The sequence below is a fragment of the Trichomycterus rosablanca genome, chromosome 9, assembly GCF_030014385.1.
Source record: "Trichomycterus rosablanca isolate fTriRos1 chromosome 9, fTriRos1.hap1, whole genome shotgun sequence".
Classification (NCBI taxonomy): Eukaryota; Metazoa; Chordata; class Actinopteri; order Siluriformes; family Trichomycteridae; genus Trichomycterus; species Trichomycterus rosablanca.
The window spans coordinates 16,085,758-16,111,971 of NC_085996.1; the positions used below are offsets into that span (position 1 = coordinate 16,085,758).

Sequence of the window (26,214 nt, forward strand, 5' to 3'; positions counted from 1 at the left end):
TGCTGCTGACCCACGTAAGCTTCATGCTATCTTTTCCTCTCTTTTAAACCCTCCTCCCCCTCCCCCTTCTGCCTCTCTCACTGCTACTGACTTTTCAACATTCTTTCAGGACAAGATCGACAGAATCAATCAATCCTTCTCTCCGACTGACCCACTTTCAACTGACTCTCAACCCACCAACACACTCACCAGCTTCACCCCACTCACCATGGATGAGGTTACACAGCTCCTCTCATCCAGCAATCCCACTACATGCGCACTTGACCCTATACCATCCACCATCCTCAAAGACATCTCACAGGACCTAATCCCCTTCATCACACCCATCATCAACAACTCCCTGACATCAGGTGTTGTCCCTACTGCTTTTAAGAAAGCTCAGGTCATTCCCCTTCTTAAGAAACCTACACTAGACACTACAGACATTAACAACTACAGACCTGTCTCACTCCTCTCTTTTCTATCCAAAATTCTTGAACGTGCTGTCTATAACCAACTATCTGCCTTTCTCACTCAGAATGACCTCCACGATCCGTACCAGTCTGGCTTCAAGGCAGCGCATTCTACGGAAACAGCACTTGTAGCTGTTACTGAGAAGCTTCATGCTGCCAAAGCAGCCAAACTGTCATCTGTCCTTATTCTTCTTGACCTCTCTGCAGCCTTCGACACAGTGAATCACAGCATTCTCCCGACCACTCTCTCCAACCTTGGAGTAACAGGTTCAGCATGGCAATGGATGGCCTCCTACCTGGAAGGCGCTCCTACCAAGTGTCATGGAGGGGATCCATATCTCCCCCATGCACTCTCTCAACCGGTGTTCCTCAGGGCTCTGTACTTGGCTCACTTCTTTTCTCTATCTACACCTGCTCTCTGGGCAAGGTCATAGCCTCCCATGGCTTCTCCTACCACTCCTATGCAGATGACACTCAGCTCGTTCTGTCATTTCCTCCTTCAGACACGCAAGTCTCAGCTCGCATCTCAGCATGTCTGCAAGATATCTCACAATGGATGTCGGCTCATCATCTAAAACTTAATCCCAGCAAGACAGAGATGTTGCTCATTCCTGGAGATCAGTCTCCAACCCAGGACCTAGTAATTTCTCTGGATGACTCCCAGATCAGACCATCTAATAAGGTAAGAAGTCTTGGTGTTGTCCTTGATAACCAGCTGACATTCTCTCCTCATATAGCCAACATGACAAGATCATGCCGGTTCCTCCTGTACAACATCAGGAAGATTCGTCCATTTCTCTCCAGGGAAGCTACCCAGATTCTGGTGCAATCACTTGTAATCTCACGGTTGGACTACTGCAACTCCCTTCTGGCTGGAGCTCCCATGTCCACGATTAAACCCTTACAGCTCATTCAAAATGCAGCTGCACGTCTGGTTTTTAACCAACCCAAACACTGCCACATCACCCCACTGCTACGTTCTCTTCACTGGCTTCCTGTAGCTGCACGCATTCAGTTTAAAACACTGACGCTCGCCTACAAAGCCAAAAATGGACCAGCCCCAAGCTACCTTCGTGGCCTAATCAAACCCCGCTCTGTACCACGCAACCTCCGAGCCTCTAGTCTCGCTCGACTTGAGCCCCCATCCAGGACTAAAGGAAGACAAGCATCAAGGCTGTTCTCTGTTCTAGCACCGAAGTGGTGGAATGAACTTCCTCTGTCTGTCCGAACATCTGAGTCTCTTGCTGTCTTTAAAAAACGATTAAAAACCCACCTTTTTACTAAACACTTAGGCTGACTTGTACTTATTTACTAACATTTTGTTCCATTCTTTTCCATTAAAAAAAAAAAAAAAAAAAAAAAAAAAAAAGGCACTTTGGTTCTAACAGGTTTTAGCAGATTTGTGTTCTTTGTTGTTTTCCTAAACTTGAGAAATTAAATGTTCACTATAGAAGCACTTCTTCTGTAAGTCGCTCTGGATAAGAGCGTCTGCTAAATGCTGAAAATGTAAATGTAAACAGCTGAATGCGGCGATTTCCATGTTGCTCAGCAAAACGCTTAATGAATTTATCTACAGTTATAAACAGTAAGCTGAATCTTTCGACTGCGAGTATTCTAACCAGGGATGAGATTTGTACCAGTCGCTGTGGAAGCTTCACCCTGCTCCTCCCTGTAGGGAAACTCTCTCGCATTGGCTGCACTGGCACCTCACACCTGGACTTGGATACGTCTAGAAAATGGAGGGGAGGAAAGATTCAAACTGCATTACATCTGAACTAATTATACATTATAACAACTAGTAAAAACATAATCAATTTGGAACAGTCATTGATTAGTTATAACCATCAGACTGTGTTAACACACACTAACATTTTAGCCTGGGAGAGTATTTTTAGGTTCATTTCTGTAAGATTCAAAGTAACTTTACAATGTTTTCCTTGACAGACGTTGAATCAATATTAGCTTTTATAGCCTACTTTACACAGAACTAACGTCAGACCTAGCTAACATTACATGTATAGTTAGCGAAATAACATTCTTCAACCTGATTTTTATCATCTCAATCAGCATTGCGACTATACTAGCACTGTGCTTTCATTATAATTTCATTTCTTGATAGATAGTTAATCAGTTTTTACCTTTTTCCTCCCGTGTCTCCTGGCTCCCTCGCTTTGCGCTACTCTGACGCTTCGCGCAGCTCTGACGTTATCTCGTGCTACGTTCACTGCAGTCGGACATTGGAGATTCGCGCTCGTAAATGTCAAATTGGCCATAACTTTTTTTTTATTCGTTGCTGCCAACTGGGGTGGCAGCAGGGGTGGCAAGGCTTTCTTTTAGGGTGGCATTTGCCACCCTATGCCACCCCGGTAGATCCGCCCATGAGTTTAAGGTAAACTTATTTAGTATTGTATTACACAACAGTAATACACAGTAGAGAGCACATCTCCATTAGTTCCTCAAGATGGCAGCAAAACTTTAACTGCAGAACAAAACTACGGTCAAGAAAAGCTACATTATTATTATTATTAATGAACTGTAGTATATATTATATATAATCATTAATATTCTTTTTCTGTGTCAAAATAATCAATAAAAAGCTACTAAAAGTGCAAATACACAAAAAAGACTGACACAAAGCAGTAATATACCAATGACCTGGGCACATCACATGACATAATGCATTAACTCACTTATTTACTTTTACAAGACTTTTAAGACATTTACACTCTTACATATATTAATGCCTATGGTTTTGTAACTAGATGTCCAACAAGCTTTAGATCAGATGTACACATACATTTGGCCATACAGCGCATTTTCAAATAAACTTAAAAATGTATATGCTCCTATGTCTTTTTTTAAGGGACATATCAATAACATGACATATTTTACTTATTCTTAACTGCAGGAGGTTACACACATCATCAAAATGTGGTTATTTTTGTTTGTTTTTGTTTAGTTAACATAATTTAGGGTTATTTGAGAAAAGTGAGCGCCCCTGTACAGATGGAGACAAACACTAATGTACACAACTGTTAAATGTCTATTTTATTATAAAACCATTATATCACTTATTAAATTGTGTTTAATTCATCTGTTCTCCTACAACTTGAAGTCATGATTACGTTCTTAATTGAGCACATCTGCAATTAGCATGCACCCAGCACATGCCCAATCTGCACGCAGATAGGAGAGGCTGCACAGAGCAGGAAAACGATGCTTTAAGTTTCTCAGAGGTAGGTTTGTTACACGATTTTAACTTATTAATGCTGTCCCCAAATAACAAATATGTTCAACATTAATAACATTTATTTGTTAGCACTGACTTGTTTGTTTAAAATGCTTGCTAGCACTTAGATTCTGTTTGTTAGCATGGTGCCCACAGTCCATCTAGGTAAAACAGGTCTTGTATATTGTTCAGATAGTTTTCACTGTCCCAAACTGATAGCATTGTGAGCACCCCTGGTTTAGGTGGTGCGCCAGAACAAATTGTTAAGCAAACAAATATGATGTTATTCTCTTAATAATAGTAATACTGAATTCATCTATCAACCCAGCTCATTCTTTTAATTATGCCATTTTAGAATTATTTCCATTTCCTTTGCCACATACATTTTTCAGAGCAAAAATACTTTTTTCCCATGATGCTCCTCTCCTTTTGTGCTGTTTATTTCTCAGGACAAAATTCTTACCAATTCAGAATATGCATACCGGATTACGCATTAAAGGTATTACAATGCATTTTGAGCAACACTTGTTAAGCTGCATTGTGAAGTTCAAGGTTTACGGTTTCCTGTAAGACAATTTCTTCTCCAAGACGTTTTGGATAAGAAAATAGACAAAACACCCAAAAATGGATAAGAAGAAAAAAGTGAACCCTCCTGAAGTGGCCTGCTACGATTACTGATCTAACTCCTATTGAACACTTTTGGAAAAAGAGCACCTTTTCTTAAGTAGAGTGAGTCAAACTACCTGAAAGAAAGTATAGAAATGTTATTCAGAATTCCAAAAACCAGTAACTGCCACTGAATGTTGTGTTACAAAATATTAAGGGTACTGAAAGGGTACTTTATATTTGTCCACATATTTATTTACAATTTTAAATGATGTGTTCAGTAAAGATTCTTATTTGATGTGAGCTAAAGCAGCGGTCCCCAAACTTTTTTGCACTACAGACCAGTTTTATATAAAATATAATTTCTTGGACTGGCAGGGGTTGAAGGATTTAAAATAAAACTATACGACAAGCACAATAAAAAACACAAAAGTTCATAACACTACTACTTACCAATGATGAAAAATCAGTAGGAACCCTGAGCTTTTTTCGCTGCAATGTGATGCTCCCACCTAGGGGTGATCGGAGACAATAACACTTGAAGTGTGTTTCTTATGTCCAGCCCATTCTATAACTTTTTTTTATTTTTTTTTTATGCACTTTTCTCCCCATTTTTTCTCCCGATTTAGCGCATCCAACTTGTCTTCCGCTGCTGACAGACACCAGATTTTGCATCCAAGGAGAGCATACCGCTGCCCACGCCTTCTTTACATGTGTACAGCCCTCCTCTTCTCGTCCGTGCTTCCTGCACGGGCGTCTCTTCTGCCAATCAGGGTCCTTACACAGCGTATGAAGACCCACCCACCCACATACCGTATAGTCCGGTCCCCACCCTGCAGATACGGTGGCCAATTAGTATCTGCTGCAGGCACTGCCAATTATGCCCACCAGATGGCCAGCCGACCAGTGGCAACACCGAGCCTCGAACCCGGGAGTTCCTATAACTTTTTTTTGGTTGTTGACTGAAATTTGGTTGCTTGGTGTACTTGATTTGGTGACTGAAATAGGTACGTAGGTAGGTATGTCAAACGTGTCAAGAGGAACAGACGGATGTTATTAAAAAAGAATCCGGTTTTACAGAGTGCGATTGTCAATAAAACAGAAAAAAATACATAATTTCTTCTTTCTGTGCAACCCGGTAATAAATGACCAACGGACCAGAGAAACTGGTACTGGTTGGGGACCACTAAGCTAAAGACTAATGTATATAATACAATTCTGACAGTTTCAGCTTAAATTAGAGGAAATTAGGGAGGTTTAAAGAAGGTAGAAGGGTACCAATATTTTTGGCCACATCTGTTTATACAGTGTGACCCAGAGTAATTATTTAGTTTTTCTGTAAACTTTTGTGCTAATGAAGAGATAAGATTAAATAAATTTACATTTTTAAATGTTTGTTTTTTCACTGACCAGTTTTTATAGGCTTATTTTAAACTTGTTAGATATTGGAACTGTTATTCTGTTTTTAAATTTCCAAAACATTAGGCATCTTTTTTCAGACATACTGTACCAATCTATCTAGTGTGTAATTAAATATTATATCCTCACCATCCGAAATGACACATCAGTATATAAATAGCCTTTCTAATGTGTTAAATGTCATGCTAAGAATAGAAGCAGAGCATCTAGCTGGAACTAAAATTAGTCAATGTTCACATTACATTTAAAAGTGGATTGATTTTATACCGCTCTGCTAGACTAGATTTTCATATGGCTTATTATTTAAAATAAAAACTTTTTTACTCAGAACCCAGTCTTTTTGTGTTTTCAGTAGACAACAATGCAGGGCAAGATAAATTACATTGTAGATATAAACCTACTTTATTAAAACATACACTCAATTACAACTCAATTGCACAACTAAATTAGAACATAGGATGGACAAAACCAAAGCTTCTAACTACAGTGTATCACAAAAGTGAGTACACCCCTCACATTTCTGCAGATATTTAAGTATATCTTTTCATGGGACAACACTGACAAAATGACACTTTGACACAATGAAAAGTAGTCTGTGTGCAGCTTATATAACAGTGTAAATTTATTCTTCCCTCAAAAAAACTCAATATACAGCCATTAATGTCTAAACCACCAGCAACAAAAGTGAGTACACCCCTTAGTGAAGGTTCCAGAAGTGTCAATATTTTGTGTGGCCACCATTATTTCCCAGAACTGCCTTAACTCTCCTGGGCATGGAGTTTACCAGAGCTTCACAGGTTGCCACTGGAATGCTTTTCCACTCCTCCATGACGACATCACGGAGCTGGCGGATATTCGAGACTTTGCGCTCCTCCACCTTCCCCTTGAGGATGCCCCAAAGATGTTCTATTGGGTTTAGGTCTGGAGACATGCTTGGCCAGTCCATCACCTTTACCCTCAGCCTCTTCAATAAAGCAGTGGTCGTCTTAGAGGTGTGTTTGGGGTCATAATAATGCTGAAACACTGCCCTGCGACCCAGTTTCCGGAGGGAGGGGATCATGCTCTGCTTCAGTATTTCACAGTACATATTGGAGTTCATGGTTCCCTCAATGAAATGTTACTCCCCAACACCTGCTGCACTCATGCAGCCCCAGACCATGGCATTCCCACCACCATGCTTGACTGTAGGCATGACACACTTATCTTTGTACTCCTCACCTGATTGCCGCCACACATGCTTGAGACCATCTGAACCAAATAAATTAATCTTGGTCTCATCAGACCATAGGACATGGTTCCAGTAATCCATGTCCTTTGTTGACATGTCTTCAGCAAACTGTTTGCGGGCTTTTTTGTGTAGAGACTTCAGAAGAGGCTTCCTTCTGGGGTGATAGCCATGCAGACCAATTTGATGTAGTGTGCGGCGTATGGTCTGAGCACTGACAGGCTGACCCCCCACCTTTTCAATCTCTGCAGCAATGCTGACAGCACTCCTGCGCCTATCTTTCAAAGACAGCAGTTGGATGTGATGCTGAGCATGTGCACTCAGCTTCTTTGGACAACCAACGCGAGGTCTGTTTTGAGTGGACCCTGCTCTTTTAAAACGCTGGATGATCTTGGCCACTGTGCTGCAGCTCAGTTTCAGGGTGTTGGCAATCTTCTTGTAGCCTTGGCCATCTTCATGTAGCACAACAATTCGTCTTTTAAGATCCTCAGAGAGTTTTTTGCCATGAGGTGCCATGTTGGAACTTTCAGTGACCAGTATGAGAGAGTTTGAGAGCTGTACTACTAAATTGAACACACCTGCTCCCTATGCACACCTGAGACCTAGTAACACTAACAAATCACATGACATTTTGGAGGGAAAATGACAAGCAGTGCTCAATTTGGACATTTAGGGGTGTAGTCTCTTAGGGGTGTACTCACTTTTGTTGCCGGCTGTTTAGACATTAATGGCTGTATATTGAGTTATTTTGAGGGAAGAATAAATTTACACTGTTATATAAGCTGCACACAGACTACTTTTCATTGTGTCAAAGTGTCATTTTGTCAGTGTTGTCCCATGAAAAGATATACTTAAATATCTGCAGAAATGTGAGGGGTGTACTCACTTTTGTGATACACTGTATACATTATGATTAAGAACAAAATTAAAGGGACCACTTTGAAAGTACAAATATAAAAATGCCATTGACCAAAGGTCTTTTAAAGATGATACATACAGTTAACTTAATATATTTTATTTGTGCACCTGGGATTGTGATATAGACTCTTCAGAGTTAAGCGTCAACTTCATATTCTAAATGTTATTTTGTCCATGTCCTGTTTCTATTTTTAACGTTGCTCTCATTTTCTGGCTGCAATATACTCTGCAGCTGTTGTTTTTGAAGATGGCAACCATGGTCACAGGCAATCATGGTCAAGATAATGTGGCAAGTGACAGACCGGTCCAGTTACACTGTATACAGCTTTGAGTGACAGTATCATCTGGACATATATCACAAACAAGCAAAGCAAATACTAAAAGAGCAGCCCATATATTAAAGCACCATAATTAATTTGAGTTTGATGCATTGTGTGCTTCACTACACAAAAGACAAAAAGTAAAAAAAAATGTGGAAACCTCTCCTTGCCCTAGCCCAATTCAGTCTCAAACCAAATCTCAAAAGTACCAGAAACAGAGCAGACATTACCATTTTATTTGCTAATATACATCCACATTTGTTTATAAACAATGTTCTTTAAAGAACAATTGGAAGGGATTTGTATATTTCCCCCACTACAGTGCATAATATCATTAAATGATTCGAGGAATCTGTAGGAATTTTAGTGTATAACGAGCAAGGGTGCAAGTCCAAGCTAAACAAATGTGATTACTGTACCAAGAACCGTCATTTATCAATACCTCATATAACCACGGGGTCAAGGGATTGGTTTTGCAAACCTTTGTCAAGCACTACTATATGGAGTTACTTTCACAAATGCCACTTAAAACTTTATTGTGCAAAAAATCCCTCTTCTTAACCAAGTCCAAAAATGCTGTCAAGTTTGCTGGGCTCAAAGGTGTCTGGGATGGACCATCACACAGTGGAAATATGTGTTGTGGTCAGACGGACAATATTCCAGATCTTTTTCGGCTCCATATCAAAGATGAAAAGGACCATCCAGACTGTTATCAGTAACAAGTCCAAAAGCCAGGGTTTGTCATAGTAAGGTTGCCATCCTGAAGGCAGCATAAGTTGGTCTAAAATCTCAATGTATTTTTTTGTATTAATGTTGCCATCACAAAAGTCTAAATAGAAAACCCTGTACTGTTGCACACCTTAATATGTGTTTGCAGTAAGAATGGGTCAAATTAGCAACTAAAACAATTAATTACTTGGTATCCTCTGTGTCAAAACGTCTTTTAAGTGTTTGAGTTTGATTGGCAACATTACGAAGTGGTGAATGCTTTACTGTCCCAACTTTTTTAAAATGTGTTGCAGGCCTGAAATGCAGGAATGGATGTTTATTAATAAATGAAATTAAGCTGACCAGCCAAAACTTTTTTACTGTTTTACTTTCTACAGTGAAAAAAAAATAAATACAAAAGAAAATTTTTTTTGCATTGTCCATACTGTTTCATACAAAACACAGAACTTGACACATGCTCTGCCTCTGACTGCTTTTTTCAGGTGGGGGACTAAAAGCTGCAGTATTGGGTAAAGAGAGCCCCTATCAACTGTCCCTTGTGCAGGCACCTTAACCGGTCATAGGTAATGGCAGCAATGATGAGAAATCCCTGCTCAACCATTGTCCTTCCCCCTTACAGACACACAGGCAACCGTGTGTACATGTAGGCATCCTACCAGTCAATACCACAGCTGAGATTCAAACTCAGCAGTGATGGACTAGCACATTGGTCCGCTGCACCACCTAAGCTTTATGCATATTTCTTAAGTCTCTTTTCATTCACAAAGTTGTTAATGAATTACACTTAATAAACCAACCAAGCTAAATATTTTGACTCATGATATTTGTAATTGCCAATGTACACCTGATATTTTGACCCAAATGTAGAAATAAGTTTAAACCAGTTATTATAAATTGTAGATTCTAAATATAAAATTAAAGCAAAAAAAAGTTCAACCAGAAAAGATACAGAGACTGACTGAGTTTTAGTCCCCATGAAGTCCATTAAGTAATTATCAAGGACAAAGTGGTAAGATCAAGGTTATTCTGGTGCTGTAGTTTTGCCATGTGTTGACATGATATGATTAATGAAGGCATGCATCCTAATTATAAACAACACTAAAACTACTTTTAGTCTCTGTTCCTAGAAGCGGGTTTGACCATGCAGACCAGCACAAATGCCCACAGGCAGTTGGTAAATATAGACCAATATGACCCAAGTAATTAGAGCTTGATTAAATACTTTTTGGCGTTTATTATAATTGAAAAACCTTCAAGAGTTGTACTTTTTTAACAACAGCTTCCCTACATTTCCTGCAACAAAATCCATAAACAATGGTGATGAACAGACAATAATTAACTGCATCATACTTTCCCAGATACTAACTTCAAAAATCACAGTGCAATGTATTAAACAATTTTGTACTTTTTATTTACAAACTCCACAATAAAAAAATCCAAGTTTTAACCTTTGATATTAAGGTAGAAAATTGGGAAATGGAAATATTGTACCAGAGCATATCATGCGAGGAGACAAATGCCTCCGTTATAATAGCACCGTGGTGGGGAAAAAGAACCACACCTGTGTTTTTCTTTCTTTTCTTTTTTGTTTGTCAGTGCAAATTATGTGTGAATGGCAACAAATGCATAGACAGAAAGAGCCTGATAGCTGGTACACCCAACTTGAGGCACACAACAGTAATGTGTGATAATTAATATGACCATAAAATAATAAATCAATATAACAAGAGTTTATAAAACAAATGATAAAACATGTTAACAGCCAACCAAAAGAAATCAAATCACACATTATGCATATGTGGAATAAACACCACATTGTGTATGTTGCTTAGTTGTTTTTTACCAACAATCAGCTGTGTATTATATCAGAACATGAGAAATGTGCTTTGCATATGTAGCTATTATTACCGTCATTAATAAGTTCCATTTAAACACTCTTTTCAATAGTCAAGTTGCTTGTAGATCAGTTAAGGGAAATATAAAAAATATACTATATGGCTTCAATTATGTGGACACCTTCCTAATTATGGGGGTCAGGTGTTTCAGCCAGAACCACTGCTAAAAGTGTAAAAAATTTATTCCATAAAAAAGTTGTGATGCCTGTGCATGAAGCAAAATCCATAAAGACATGGTTGGACAGGTTTAGTGTAACATAACTGTAAAGCACTGCACAGTCCATCCAACTTAACCCCATTAAAACGTTTAAGATTAATTATAAGTATATTTATAACAAATATACAAATATATTTAGACAAAATTGGTTCAAATTTCCAGTCACTCCTGTAAAAGATTCTTGTGAAAAGCCTTTCCAGAAAAGTGGAGGCTGTCAAAGACACAAAGGGAGGACTAATTCCGTAAATAAATACTGTATTGGGAAGTAAAGTCCAACAAACTTATGGTTACATGTCCACATAGTTTTGACTATATAGTTTGTTACAGTGCTTCTTTGTTATTTGTATTTTGCATATACAAATAATCAGGACAGTCAACATTCAACATATACTTTATGCTTTTGTGCAGAGACATTTAAGTATATTGTTATTTAATGATTACTGAAATGACTTAAAAAGAAATGGGTACTGGTGTCATGCCTAAGTTAGGCCTTATTCTGGTAAAAAGCACAGTCAAAAGTCTTTTATCTAAGACTTCTGTACTTTATTTTAAAATCTGAACATATATTAATAACAACAGACAATGTGCTAAGCTTATACACTTGTCACTTAGAAACAATGGTACATCTGCTGATTTGTGTGATTATTAACCAGATCCATCACTCATGTAGCATTAGTACAATACATACATGGGTTAAGAGCTTCAGTTAGTGTACATGATAATAACTAGACCTGCTCAAATTGGCAAAAAAGGTTATAGTTATATATGACCCACTGCATGTCCGAATTAGCATGAATCTCTAAACTCAACTGCCTTGTGTCAACAGTTTAGTCTGGTGCTGGTGGTGTGATTGAGTGGTGAAAGATTTTGTGGCAGACATTGAGCTCCCTAATACCAAGTGAGCATTGTTTGAATATTGTTTCTGTATCTTTATGGTTACAAAGCACTCCATAAATGGTTCCATGAAGATGACAATTAGTTCAGTATAGTTCAGTATACTTCAGGGGGCTCCCTGTCATCAGAGCACCTTTGGAGTGTGGTAGAACGAGAGATTTGCAGCATGAATATGCAGCTGACAAATCTGTAACAATGATAAAATGATGGCAACATGAACAAAAATCTGAAGGAAATGTTTCCAACACTGAAATCCATGCAAAAAGCATCAGTATGGTGTTTCTAATAAGGTGGCTAGTGAGTGTATATCAGAAAACAATACTAAGGTTAAATATCCCTGCACAAAAAGCTCTGAAAAACTTCTTAGAAAAGAAATTGGTGTAAATTATGGAAACACACTATTCAAATCCCTGTTTCCCATTTTCCTTTGTTGTCTTGAGTATGTTGAAAGCATTGTTTTGTAAAATGATTAAGCTTTATTTCAAAGAAATAACAATATAAAACTGACTTAAACTTTCAGCCAATACATTAATGATAAACTAAGGCAGGAAAAGAGGCACTATTGTCAATACAAATGACAGCAGTGCTTCTTTTTGTGTTCAGAGAAGCTTTGGCTGTCCTATTCATAAAGAGATTAGCTGCACCCAGCAATTGCCCTTATGTATTATCATCCCATTTAAACTGTATTCTTTAACCTTTTGACTGTGTGCCCAGTTTGAGGTCATGTCAGAGCATTTTATTCAGCTCAGGTTGTAACACTGTAAGACAGCAGAGCAGAAAAATAGATCCATGTAACAACATACTGTAAAAATGTGTTGATATATTAGCACACATGCATGCATATACACAGGGAAAAGGAAAAGTATATAAGGAAGTATATTCAAGGTATGCAGTTATAAGATTTAACCATCAATTACCAACACACTGTACTTGAGTATTATTATGTATGCCATGAGTATTCATGCAGCATAAAAACATTTTGGGCAAATTCTTGGCACAAGGAAAACAGGTCTGATAGTGGTTACAAAACAAGTGACTAAGACACAACAATACACATATGTAACAGTGTTTAAAAGTTTTGTCCAGTAAAAAAAAGAAATTATTTTGGTATGATATATAGCAAAGCTTTAAAAAAATAAAATGTGTTTATGCTGAGGGCAGTGGAAACATATTCCACTAAACACAATAATAATACTATTTTAAAAATATAATTAGTTTTGTAAATACATAGCTTCAAAATTGTTTGCCATCACATACATACATAAGCCCCACTACATTTCACACAGAATTATTGCACAGTAAAACCACTTAAGGCTTATCCCCAGTATAAAAATAGTACAAGTACAATTAACATACCAAACAAGTGTTCATCCTTCTGCAAAAGGCCAAGCTTAGCCAGCACCAGCAGCTGAAGGACACAGTATAGGCATAGCACAGTGTTTGTCTCCTGTCACACAGAGGGTAGAACATGCCAAAAGAGACAAATAAAGACGCATGCGTTTTCTTTCAAGTGCAAGTCCAACTTTTGACACAACATCCCTCCATTAAAAAAGATTTGACTTCTACAGTCCACTTCAGTGTTAACCAAGTAGGACAAGCAGATTTAAAGAAGTCGCCTCTCACTGAGTAAACCCAATAATCTGAAAGAATGCTTTAACACTAAAGCAACTTTACTACACAATAGTCTCCACTCCAATAAGCCGGGGTGTAAGTATGCGAGGAGTGATGCCATTATTGAGATCTTCCTCAAACTCAAGAAGCTGGCCCATGAAGTTGAGGTTTGGTGAGATAACTGGCCTTCGCATTTTGACAAATTTGTAGGCATCTGTCATGGTCATCCAGGTGTGTTTCATCAAGTATGCAATGACAATTGTGGCGGAGCGTGATACACCAGCTTGGCAGTGAATAAGCAGGCCCTTGCCAGCCTGATGAGCCTCCTCTGTTGACACAGAAAACAAAATTAAGCTTTAAAAATTACCAAGGGGCAAAACTTAAGTGCAGCCCATAACCGTTTACACTTTTGTTTTAAACCATTAATAAATCCTCATAGAATTAACTTTATTTTTTATTCTTAAGAAACCCTAAAACAGAAACAAATATTAGGACCTATAAATACGCAAATTTAAATAAGCCTTATGTAGTCCTGCTATCACAAAATAGCAGACAGTCGTAGAACTGCTGATAAACTATGTTAGCTTGTATTCGTTAGCTACACATTAATGTTATTACAGTGTTCATGTCTCAATTTTAAAGAAATATTGATCAATACCTGGTGTAAAAATATTGACCATGCACTGGGGTATGCACTGTGGTAGCATAAACAATCTACTAGCTTCAACATGTCTCTTAATGCTCAGTTTTATGTGTTTAATCACCTAGTTATCTGAAACAATTTGCTTAGTGGTATCTTATTATCAAGTTCACAGTTTTTTGCAGAAAACATCCACTTATTTCTAAATATTTCTATAAGTGCAATTAATCCAGAGCTGTGGTTATTTTAATGCATATTATTTAAAAACAGACACAGTGCTAGCTGGATATTTCTAAGTTGACAAAATAAAAATAATGTGAGAATAGTAAATTAGTATCTAAATTCAAGTGAAAGATTTTAAAACCCATAGTGTCTGAGCTGTCAAAGATAAACACATACTTGGCTATAGTCACTGTTTAAAAAAAACCCGAAAACTGTGATTTCTACATTGTGACAAAACAAAGAAATGAATATAATTAAAATTTTAAGCATCTAAAAATGGAAGAGCTTTTAAATAAGTGTTATACACTTATGCAGCATGAATATACACTTTTGACCACTGTATTTGTACAGACAAAATAAGTAGGTAAAAACATGAACTGACAAGTTACTGTGTTCACATAGAAGTTCAATCAAAACAAACAACTATTTATTAAATTCTGACCCTACCTATAAACTCAAATGCTTCTTCAAAGTACTGCCGCAGGTTCTGCTTGTTGCTGTCAGTGGCGGGTAGGCGCTTATACCTGAACAGCCCTAAGTCATAGTGGTAAAGTGGGAGATGAGTGGTGACATTAAGAATGTAGCCAATGTTCATCCTCTGCATTTGGTCTAAGTTCTGTGCATCTCGTTCGTTGCCCAGGTATAGAAAGGGCAGTATAGGTGTCATCTCTGCATTCTCAATGTCTGGGGTAGAGGGTAGCAAGTGAGGTAATGCCCCAGACAAACCAACAGCAGCACCAACATCCTGGTCTTCCTGATGAAGGAGAGAGTGCTCACACAGCTCATCATGGCCCTGTCTGAAACTGCTAATGCCTCCTGCAAAAAAGAAACAAAAATCTTGATGAGGATATGGGACATGTGCCACCTTATTTTAAATAGACAAATTATATCAGCTTGGTAGACAAGTCAGAAAAACTACTTCACTAAAATATACATAAATCATTCATTCATTTACTATAACCACTGATAAGGGTCACATGGCTCTTTGGCCTATCCCAGGAACACTTAGCAGTAATACAGTATATCATAGACAGGGTGTCCATCCATCTCTGCCACACACTTACCAATTTAGAATAGCCACATCAGGGACAACACATTGAACATGTCAAATAGCTGTGCATCACAGGGAACGTTCCCGGTTGTTGTTGCCGCTTTCTGTGTTGATATCTTTTGAACCACAAGAGATATTGCAAATCTGATTGGCAATCGATTTCTGAGAAAATTCTTCTTTGATATGCTACATGACCACCTGCTACATGACCACCATGACTGGCTTTCAAGATGGCGGCCATGTTCCAGACATAGCCTAAAAGATAGGCCCCCTCACCCATTACTTGCTGGGGTATTCAGATATGTCATTTTCCCTTTGTTTCTGAAATAAAAGAGTGTCCTGCGACTTTTGACTCACCCTGTATATATACTTATGTTAATTATGTTATTTATTAAAGAAAAAAGTATAAATAAGATAATTTAATTGATAAGAAGTTTTAACACATTAAATACATTACTTAAAAACTTAATTACTTCCAGCCCTGTAGGTATAAACATCATTTAAAAAATAACCTTTCCAGCAATGTAAATAAGGGCAAAAGTCTTAACAATTATTATATTATGCTGTGGTCAGAAATAAAGAAAGATAAAGTTATTAAATGTGTCAGTTTGGAAAGTGTTCATGCAATTTGTAAGGTTAAGGTGAAAGCCAAAACTAGCAAACTGAGAAAACTTAAAACAGTAACAAATGTTCTCATTCACTGCTAATCAAAGGAACAACAAAGGACTTGTCTTGAATTTCAAAAAAATACCTGACCAAGTCTTTTGGAATATTATTTAATGGACTGATAAATCAAAAATTAAATTATTAAAAATGATTAAAAAGTATATATGTGTTGCATAACCATTTTTCTTTAAGTAAATGACATCTAAATAACCTCTCTGTGTTTTCTTCCTTTTTTTCCATCTTGTTTTATATTACATTTTGCATATTAGGATTGAAGTCACTGTGTTAAAAATATGCAGAAATTGGGAAAAAAAAAGTTTTACAACATTGTGTAACCAAATCTTAAATATCAAATATATTTTAGATTTGTAATATTTGTCAAATTTTAAGAACGGCTGCAACTTTTTTTTAATCTGATGACTTAAGACTTTAAATTGATTTCATTAAGTTGGCTTGGTTTAATGGTATCAAAACAGTGTCTAAGATGGCCAGTATTTAAAGTTTAAAATCTGAATTCACGTCATTGATAATAGTTATTTTTGTGTTTTAGGTGTCTTAACATGCAAATAAGGTATATTTTAATTGCTGTATTTTTGGTTGGTGCTAACACACAAGCCAAAATGCAAATAAAAAGTACCTGGTGTTTGATTAGTTTAAGAAAGATTCTGGCATGGACTAAACAGCTATGATTAAGCAGCAATGGTTAGTTAGTTACATTTGCACCATAAAAAGTAAGAAATGTGTTGTCTATGCTTTCTGTGAAGACTTGTATGCAAATATGAATTTTCTGCAAAATGTGTACCAATAAAATAATAAGTTGCATTAGATTAATAATTATGGCTTTGCTAGTTAGCTTTCTAATATTTGAATTTTATTTGATTGCAGACAGTATGAACCTGAGGTATTTTCATGTTTTGTCTGGTCAACTTCATTTCATTTATTAACAAACATCCATTCCTGCATTTTAAGCCTGCAACACATTCCAAAAAAAGTTGGGACAGTAAAGCATTTACCACTTTGTAATGTTGCCATCTCTTTGCACCACACTTAAAAGACGTTTTGGCACCAAGGATACCAAGTGATTTAGTGTTTTAGCTTTGTAATGTGTGCAGCATGTGGTTTTGCATTGTCTTGTTGAAAGATGCATGGACGTCCCTGGAAAAAATAACATCTTAAAGGCAGCATTTGTTGCTCTAAAATCTCAATGTACTTTTCTGCATTAATGCTGCCAGCACAGAAGTGTTAATGACCTTTGCCAAGGGCACTGACACAACCCCATACCATGACAGACCCTGGCTTTTGGACTTGTTGCTGATAACAGTTTGGATGGTCCTTTTCGTCTTTGGTGCGGAGCACACGGTGTCCATTTTTTTCTAAAAAAGACCTGGAATGCTGGTTCATCTGACCACAATACACGTTTCTACTGTGTTATGGTCCATCCTAGATGCCTCCGAGCCCAGAGAAGTCGACGTCACTCCTGGACATGGTTAACATAAAGCTTCTTTTTTTGCACAGTAAAGTTTTAAGGGGCATTTGTGCATGTAACTCCATATTGTAGTGCTTGACAAAGGTTTGCCAAAGTAATCCCTTGCCCATGCATTTATATCAGCTATTGTTGAGTGGCGGTTCTTGATGCCGTGCTGCCTGAGGGATCAAAAATCACAGGCGTTCAGCTTAAGATTGCCCCCTTGCCCTTTGCCCACTGAAATTCCTCCCGATTTCTTGAATCGTTTAATGATATTATGCACTGTAGAGGGAGAAATAAGCAAATCCTGTCCAATCTTTCTTTGAGGTACATTGTTTTTAAACATTTCAATAATTTTCTCACGCATTTGTTGACAAACTGGAGATCCTCTGATCATCTTTGCTCATCAAAGACTCAGCCTTTCCTGGATGCTGCTTTTGTACCAAACCATGATTACAATCACCTGTTGACATCACCTGTTTGGAATCACATCAATATTTCGTTTTTTCACCTCATTACTAGCCCTAACTTGCTTCCGTCCCGACTTTTTTGGAATGTGTTGCAGGCCTGAAATGCAGGAATGGAGGTATATTAACAAAGTTGACCAGACAAAACATGAAATTTCTTGGGTTCAAACTGTCTGCAATCAAATAAAAGTCAAAGTAAATGTAAATTTACTAATTATTTAGTAAATTTTTATTTGATTTGCATTTTCCTTACTGTCCCAACTTTTTCTGATTTGGGGTTGTATAAACAAATGTAGAATTTGATGCATGCTACATTAAAAAAGTTAGGACAGAGGCAGGCTTTGTCACTTCTTGGTTACTGTTGTTTGATTCTTCATGAGCGGCATATACTTTCAATAGGAGACAGACCTGGAGTGCAGGCAGGCTAATCAGGCACACGCACTTTCCACTTCTCTGACCCAAAGAACATGCCAGTAGGGTTGGGCGGTATGACGATATTACCGTATACCGCGGTATTAAAAAATGGTGACGGTATTCAAAAATGGTGACGGTATTTTTTAAATGTGAAGCGCCGAATTTCTGCTTCAGGTTTACCTTGAAAACTGAGACTTTAGGACATGCGCGCATCCACAGTAAAGGAGGGGTGGGAGGGGTAGGCGGTTGGAGCTCGCTGATTGGCTGTGGGGTGCTCACTGTGTGATAACACAGAGAGACGAGTGAAAAGCCACACTGGCTAGCGTTAGCTGTGAGCTAACAAGCAGAAACTGAATAACGGCTCGTCTTTTAATTTTTCAAAATCAAAATTTTTTATCAGTTCAACCGGAAATGAACACAAGCGCATGCATGCGCGGACATGTACTTATTTACTAAATATATCTTGTGTAAATCGAGCACAAGTGTTGAGAAAAAGGAGCAAACAGTAATAATAACGTTACGCCCAATCCGCTGTTCTGACTCTTGTCTGCCATACATTTTCCTGCCTATGTAAGAACTATTTTTTCCTAAATAAAAGCGCTATATTAAGAAAAAAAGAACGTCTCACCTGTCGTGTAATGTGAATTATAAAATATATTGTCTGGCCCTTTAAGAAAGTTAAGCGCACTATAGGGCGTAGGGAGCGAGTGTGTAGGGAATAGATCGGATTTGTACCGTTTCTGTGCTCGTGTTTTGCACTGAGCTTGTGTGACATGTAAAGTAGCGTTCTCGTTAACCACTCAAATGTTTGGACTTTGAATTATTTTAACATTATTTTACATCACCGTCATCGCAACATAAACATTTACATTCATAGTTTTTGTTACGGTATAGAACTTAATTCTGGATTACAGGCATAACTAATCGTACACGTTCATACACTTTTAAGAAATATCTGTAACTATAAACTAAGCAGTTAACTTTTGAAATATATTGAAGTGTGTAGCCTGCTATTATTCAGTTTTGTGTGGGCAGAGAGAGATTACAATGCCAAAATGTTATGTGTTAATGTTTGTGTTAAAGTGTAATTGATACACATGCATTTATACTTATGCGTATTTATTATAGATCAGATAAGATAAGCAATGTTTGACGTTCAGATTGTTAAATCTTTTTATAATAAAACATTGAAATATTGTAATTACACTCAAGTGTGTACACTGTAAAGTTTGTAAACCCGCCGCGGTAATACCGGCAATATCGCCCAACCCTACATGCCAGTGTTCTTTTTGCATAATAGTTGCTTTCCAAATGGCTCTACGTACCACACCTGCATTAATATTTCTCATGCAGTGCCATCTAAGGGTTCAAATATGGTTTCAAATATGACTAATCTTTGTTTAAAAAAAACTTATGTTTCAAAACATCCACAATAAGCAACACAAAAACGTAGCCCCATCTCAACATTTTTTGTGTTTTAAGCATCATATTCAAAATCCACATTTCAAAAATTATATTGACAAAATATGAAAAAATTAGTTATGCATTTCCAAATCACAAATGCTTGCTTTTGCAGCATTTGACAAAAACTTTTCCAGAAAGAGAGTACATTATGAAACTTAAACTCTCACAGCTCTTACAACCGTATTGTATTCTTGTAAGACTGGCCTGAAATGCTGGTCAACACAAAAACTGACCAGTGAGTGTGGTTGCATGCACAGAAAAATTTGATTATGGCAAGTACTAAGATTTTGACAACATGAGGGGCAGGGTGTGCAAACCCAGTATCTTTTGACTTTTAACTTTTTAAAAACAATCAGTCTGTATTTATAAGCACACACACAATTATATGTTCTGAACACAATCTGAAGTTGGCAAAAGAAAATTATTTATAAACGATAACATTTGTTCTTTTATTGCTAAGCTGTTGCTGCCAATTAGAGCTTCAAGATAGCAACAGTAAAATAGTTTTTAGAGCATAATGGTTAAATTTTGACCCATTACATAATTATCTCTGGTTCCCAAAGTTACAAAGGTCTCTATGATGGATTTGTTCCAACAGAATTTTATCAACGTCCTTGATTTAGCCATGCAAACTTATTGACTTTATTCTTTTGGTTATGTTTAGGGTTCAGGTCTTGTCTGCATTTAATGATTACACAAAAGTTTTTAAATGATCGTTTTATTTATTAAAAAGAGGTACGCAACAGCTGCAGTCATGGGAAACAGAAAAATCAGCCTCCTTTTATAAACAACTTTTATAAACAAATGACAGTAGATGACTACAAACAAACAACATATTTCAACATAATTCTTTTCACCAAGAAGCAACAGAAACCAGGTGAGGAAAATTTAAAATTTTGCCCATTTATTCAATCAACCACCATCAGCCAACAGTGAACCACTAACCGACATGCATACAAGATCCCAATAAAATATAAAACACATCACATATGGAGAAACCTTGTAACCTTGTGACTTTCCCAGGTGTGGCCGGCCTACCAACGTTTTACCCAGAAGGCATTAATGACTCATCCAGGAGGACACAAAAGAACCCATATAAACAGCTAAAGAACTGCAGGCCTCACTTGCCTTAGTTAAGTTCAATGATCGCACAATAAGAAAGACACTGGGCAAAAATGGCATCCATAGGAGAGTTGCAAGGTGCAAGCCATTGCTGACAAAAAAACACAAAAGCGCATCTCCCATTTGCCAAAAAGCATCTAGAGATGCCCCAATATGTTTCTGGTGTAAAGCTAACACTGCATTCCACCATGAATACATCATACAAACATGCTGATAACATAGTGATGGTCTATGGCAGCTTTGCTTAAGCAGGACTTGTCATAACTGATGAAAACTCAAATTCTGCTCTCTATCATAAAATCAGTTAGTGACCTAGAGTTCAAGCGGAGCTGGGTTATGCAGCAGGGAAATGATCTGAAGCACACAAGCAGGTCCTCCTCTGAATGACTCAACAGAAACAAAATGAAGGTTTGGGAGTGGCCGGACATGAAATGAAGTTGAGCAGACAAAACATGAAATATCTTTATTAAGATAAGATTAAGAGTTAAAACTGTCTGCATTCAAATAAAAGTCAAAGTAAATGTAAGGAACACTGCATTTTATTAGCATTTTCCATACTGTCCCAACTTTTTCTGATTTGGGGTTGTACATAATCATTAAATAATCATGGCTGGTAATTATTTAATTCTTAACTTCACACTGTCATGTAACACATCTGTGGCTGTGCTCTAAATTAAATTCAACCATCATCTGTTGGAAATGAATTTACATTTACGCTTTTATCCAAAGCAACTTACATTACAGTTACAGAATACAATCTGAGTAATTGAGGGTTAAGGACCTTGCTTAAGGGCCCAACAGCAGTGATGGGGCTTGAACCAGCGACCTTCTGATTACTAGTCCAGTAACTTAAACACTAGGCTACGGCTTGCCCATGGCATTTTTAACCAAAAGCATTAACCAGACTATGGCCACTTTGTTGGTTATCAGTTATTTGGTTAATCAATAACATATTAGTGCTTTTTACTTCCACCTGGATTCTAAATGTTGGTTTAAAGTTGCTTTATATTGTTGCCATAACTAGGTTCCATTTGAGCTTTAAACCACAGACTGATGACCAGACACTCTCCTTCAGATTTTGAGGTAGAGAGCTGACTACAATGGTTTTATTAATAATGGCAAATTACCCAGGCCCTAAATCAGCAAAGCATTCACATTCCATTGCACTGCCACCATCATGTTTGACATTAATGAAATTAGTAAAATTAGTGTGTAGGCTTCAGCTTTAAAAAATAAAAAAATAAAAAACCACTGACTTCTGTGGCAACAATATAAATTGGTTTTAGCCATTTTAGGCGCTAGGGCATTTATGCACAAAAGATACATATCCTTTTGCAAAAAGGACAAGACCAAATAAGTAACAGACTGAAAGAAAACCCAAAATTAATTATTAAAAAGCAAAAGAACAGACGGAAAGCAAAGCACAGCATGACTGTGTGTGAGGGAACAGCTGAAGGCTCTGTGTGATCTCTCAGCATGTTGTTCAGCAAACGGCAAACTAACAGATGCACTAGCTTCTCATCTGAGTGCTTTCTACCCCAGCCAAATGTGGACAAGATGGTAGTGAACATGAGACAAACAGCCTAATGCCAAGAAAAGGTTACTGTTAACAACAGCTGCATAAGACTTTCTTTCCTCGTAAAGCTGCTGAGCACTGTTTGCTTGATCCATATTTTCTTTGCTAAACAGTCACCTACCTAAAAAAAACTGAATATTTTACCAACTGCTGAGGCAAACATGGTCAGCAGATGCTCTGTGTGTTTATGTAAGCCTTTAAACGACATCTGTTCACTTGATAGGTGCCAAATCAACCTGCTAAAAAAATACAAAGCCATAAGGTCCATGCTACATGACAAATCCAGGCACCTGGATTCAACGTTATAGATGCATATTTGTTCGTATGTTTGTTTATTTGGATTTTAACGTCATGTTTCACACTTTTGGTTACATTAATGACAGGAAACAGTAGGTACTTATTACACAAGGTTATATCGAATACAGTCATGGACAATTTTGTATCTCCAATTCACCTCACTTGCATGTCTTTAGACTGTGGGAGGAAACCGGAGCACCCGGAGGAAACCACGCAGACACAGGGAGAAAATGCAAACTCCACACAAACCCTCAAACCCAGGACCTTCTTGCTATGAGGCAACAGTGCTACCCACTTAGCCTAGATGCATATTTGAAAAGCATGGGTCGTGCTAGTGCTGCTAAAATTATAATATAGAATATATATATATATATATATATATATATATATATATATAAAATAGAGTGTTATTTTAAGTCTTACACTTGAGATGACCAATATTATCAATTATGTTTTATTACAAAATATATAGTATGTTGTCTGTAATGCGAAAACGTAAACACATTGTTGTTATAATACTTGATTCATTATTTTTTATTAAAGGCTTCGAACAAATGACTTATTTGTACTTGGGGTGAATATCTTGACATGTTTTAGAATACATAGGCTGTTGTATGTTTCACATTTTTGTTAATATGCTGTTGTATGTTTGTTTCACATTTTTGTTAAACTGTGTTATGACTTTATACTGTAAATTTATGTTTAAAGCCTCAGTTCATACACAGCACTAAGAATCAGAGCTCAGTTTAAGTAAGCTAACTAGCTAAAGATACGACTCTTAAAGAAGAAAAGAGTTTTACTCATTTACATAATACTATTTGTCTAACTGTGATGACAAGGACAACAACATCCACAGACAGATGTGTGATGTGCGTTGTGTTATTAATCACTTACTATGGTGGTCAAGAGTTTGTCTAATTTTAGTTACAGCCTTCTTGCTGTGAGGCGACAGTGCTACCCACTTAGCCACCGTGCCGCCCCTATGATAGGAAGAACCAGCAAAGGCTTAGTCTATACAAGCATAGATGGGTTGTGACTCATTACTTAATTCACTTCACATGCAATTACTACGGTGTTTGCTCATACAATGCCATAGTCAGTGGCACTGCCTTTTGGGTACAAAAAGTAAATTCTGTCTCCCTAAATTTTATAGATGTTTTTTTTCTTATTCTGTTATTTTCAGACCTGTATTAGTAGGTGTTTGTAAGCTCATGAATACAAAATAGGGCAGTTAACAGCACTGTTCTCCAAGCATGTTGAGCTCCCCTGTGATGGTTTCACTTGTCTAAGAGGAAGCAGGTGTTTTACTCTTTTAAAGTGGTAGCAAACAAGAGCAGAAAAGAAGGAAAATAGAAATAATAAATGAATATAAATGTTACAATGGCTTACCATGTAGTACAATAGGGTCTCTCCCCTCTCTTCTCAAAGACTCCAAAACCACATGCAGGGGCTGAGATGATGACAGTTGGCCTGGATCCCATGTGCTCTCATCATAAATTACTATCTCTCTGGAAAAAATCCCCCTAAAGGAGTCTTTGCTCTGCCGGGAGGAGATGAGGTCCAGCACAGTAATCTTTCCCTGCTGCAGGCGCCTGCGGCTGATCTTGTCTGCGCAGTTAATGTGCAAAGCGCCTCGGATGTGGCTCTTGTTGTAGTCAGTAAAGGGCCTGCAGTCAATAATCACCGGCACAGGCCCCACTGGATGGCCCATGGGGCAGTGTGTCATCTGCTGAGCCAGCTCATTTGCTTGGATAATGCGCATGTCACTGCTTGGCGAAACTGAACTAAGACTGGGTGCACTGTAGGTCTCGGTCGAGCCCACCACTGGCATAGAGACACCACCGTGCTCAGCATAGCTGACTCCAGAATTCAAGTTGGGGCTACTTGTACTGACCTGGGTCAACGTCTGGGTCAGGGTCTGGCTGTCTGGCTTTTCGTAAGTGCGTATTGTGCAACAGCTGGCACTGCTGCATCCACACGTCAGGGAACGCGTGGAGCCACTGGATGAGGGCATATACGTGAGGTTGGTTACCTGGATATTCACCACAGTGGTGCTTTTGCTGATAGTTGTCCTTGCAATGCCACCCACGGTGGCTTCCAGGTAGGTGGTGTCCAGGTGAAGCTGGAGTTCCTGAGGTCGAATAGGCCTTGGTAGCGCCACCACAATTCTGTCATCGAGGGGAGATGGAGGCATGGGTAGACCACAGAACACAACCAGCAGACCACAGTGAACTCAGGTAGCAAGTCTAAGAAGGACAGGCAAAATAATAAAAAATAAAAAATAATACATTCATTAATCATTAAAAAGAATGGCATTTAAAGTGAAAAAAAACATCATCAATCATCTAAATTAAATTATGTTCTGTATCACATTTTATCACTTCTACCAAGAGCAGACCTTAATGTGTTGTGTATATTAACAAATTATACCAAAAAGGAGACCTATCAAGATTACTGTTTGTCACTGTTGCTAAACTACATTTACAGTGTATCACAAAAGTGAGTACACCCCTCACATTTCTGCAAATATTTTATTATATCTTTTCATGGGACAACACTATAGAAATAAAACTGGGATATAACTTAGAGTAGTCAGTGTACAACTTGTATAGCAGTGTAGATTTACTGTCTTCTGAAAATAACTCAACACACAGCCATTAATGTCTAAATGGCTGGCAACATAAGTGAGTACACCCCACAGTGAACATGTCCAAATTGTGCCCAAAATGTCAATATTTTGTGTGACCACCATTATTATCCAGCACTGCCTTAACCCTCCTGGGCATGGAGTTCACCAGAGCTGCACAGGTTGCTACTGGAATCCTCTTCCACTCCTCCATGATGACATCACGGAGCTGGTGGATGTTAGACACCTTGAACTCCTCCACCTTCCACTTGAGGATGTGCCACAGGTGCTCAATTGGGTTTAGTCCATCACCTTTACCTTCAGCTTCCTCAGCAAGGCAGTTGTCATCTTGGAGGTTGTGTTTGGGGTCGTTATCCTGTTGGAAAACTGCCATGAGGCCCAGTTTTCGAAGGGAGGGGATCATGCTCTGTTTCAGAATGTCACAGTACATGTTGGAATTCATGTTTCCCTCAATGAACTGCAGCTCCCCAGTGCCAGCAACACTCATGCAGCCCAAGACCATGATGCTACCACCACCATGCTTGACTGTAGGCAAGATACAGTTGTCTTGGTACTTCTCACCAGGGCGCCGCCACACATGCTGGACACCATCTGAGCCAAACAAGTTTATCTTGGTCTCGTCAGACCACAGGGCATTCCAGTAATCCATGTTCTTGGACTGCTTGTCT

The 26,214-nt window shown here is 38.0% G+C and overlaps 1 protein-coding gene across 2 annotated transcripts in view; it reads right to left on the reverse strand.

The window, feature by feature from the left end:
- dusp10 (dual specificity phosphatase 10) overlaps positions 1 to 26,214 on the reverse strand; it is a 99,689-nt gene that overhangs the window by 67,956 nt on the left and 5,519 nt on the right. The window contains exons 2-4 of one of the 2 annotated variants that reach the window (XR_010013703.1): positions 24,289 to 25,145; positions 14,825 to 15,193; positions 13,261 to 13,843 (exon numbers count right to left, since the gene is read on the reverse strand). Coding sequence is in view for 1 of the 2 variants with exons in the window: in XM_063001959.1 (XP_062858029.1) it covers positions 13,578 to 13,843; positions 14,825 to 15,193; positions 24,289 to 25,093 (1,440 nt within the window). In the remaining variant the exon portion in view is untranslated. Of the gene's footprint in view, positions 1 to 10,287; positions 13,844 to 14,824; positions 15,194 to 24,288; positions 25,146 to 26,214 lie in introns of those variants that run through there. The other variant, XM_063001959.1, reaches the window with a different exon arrangement.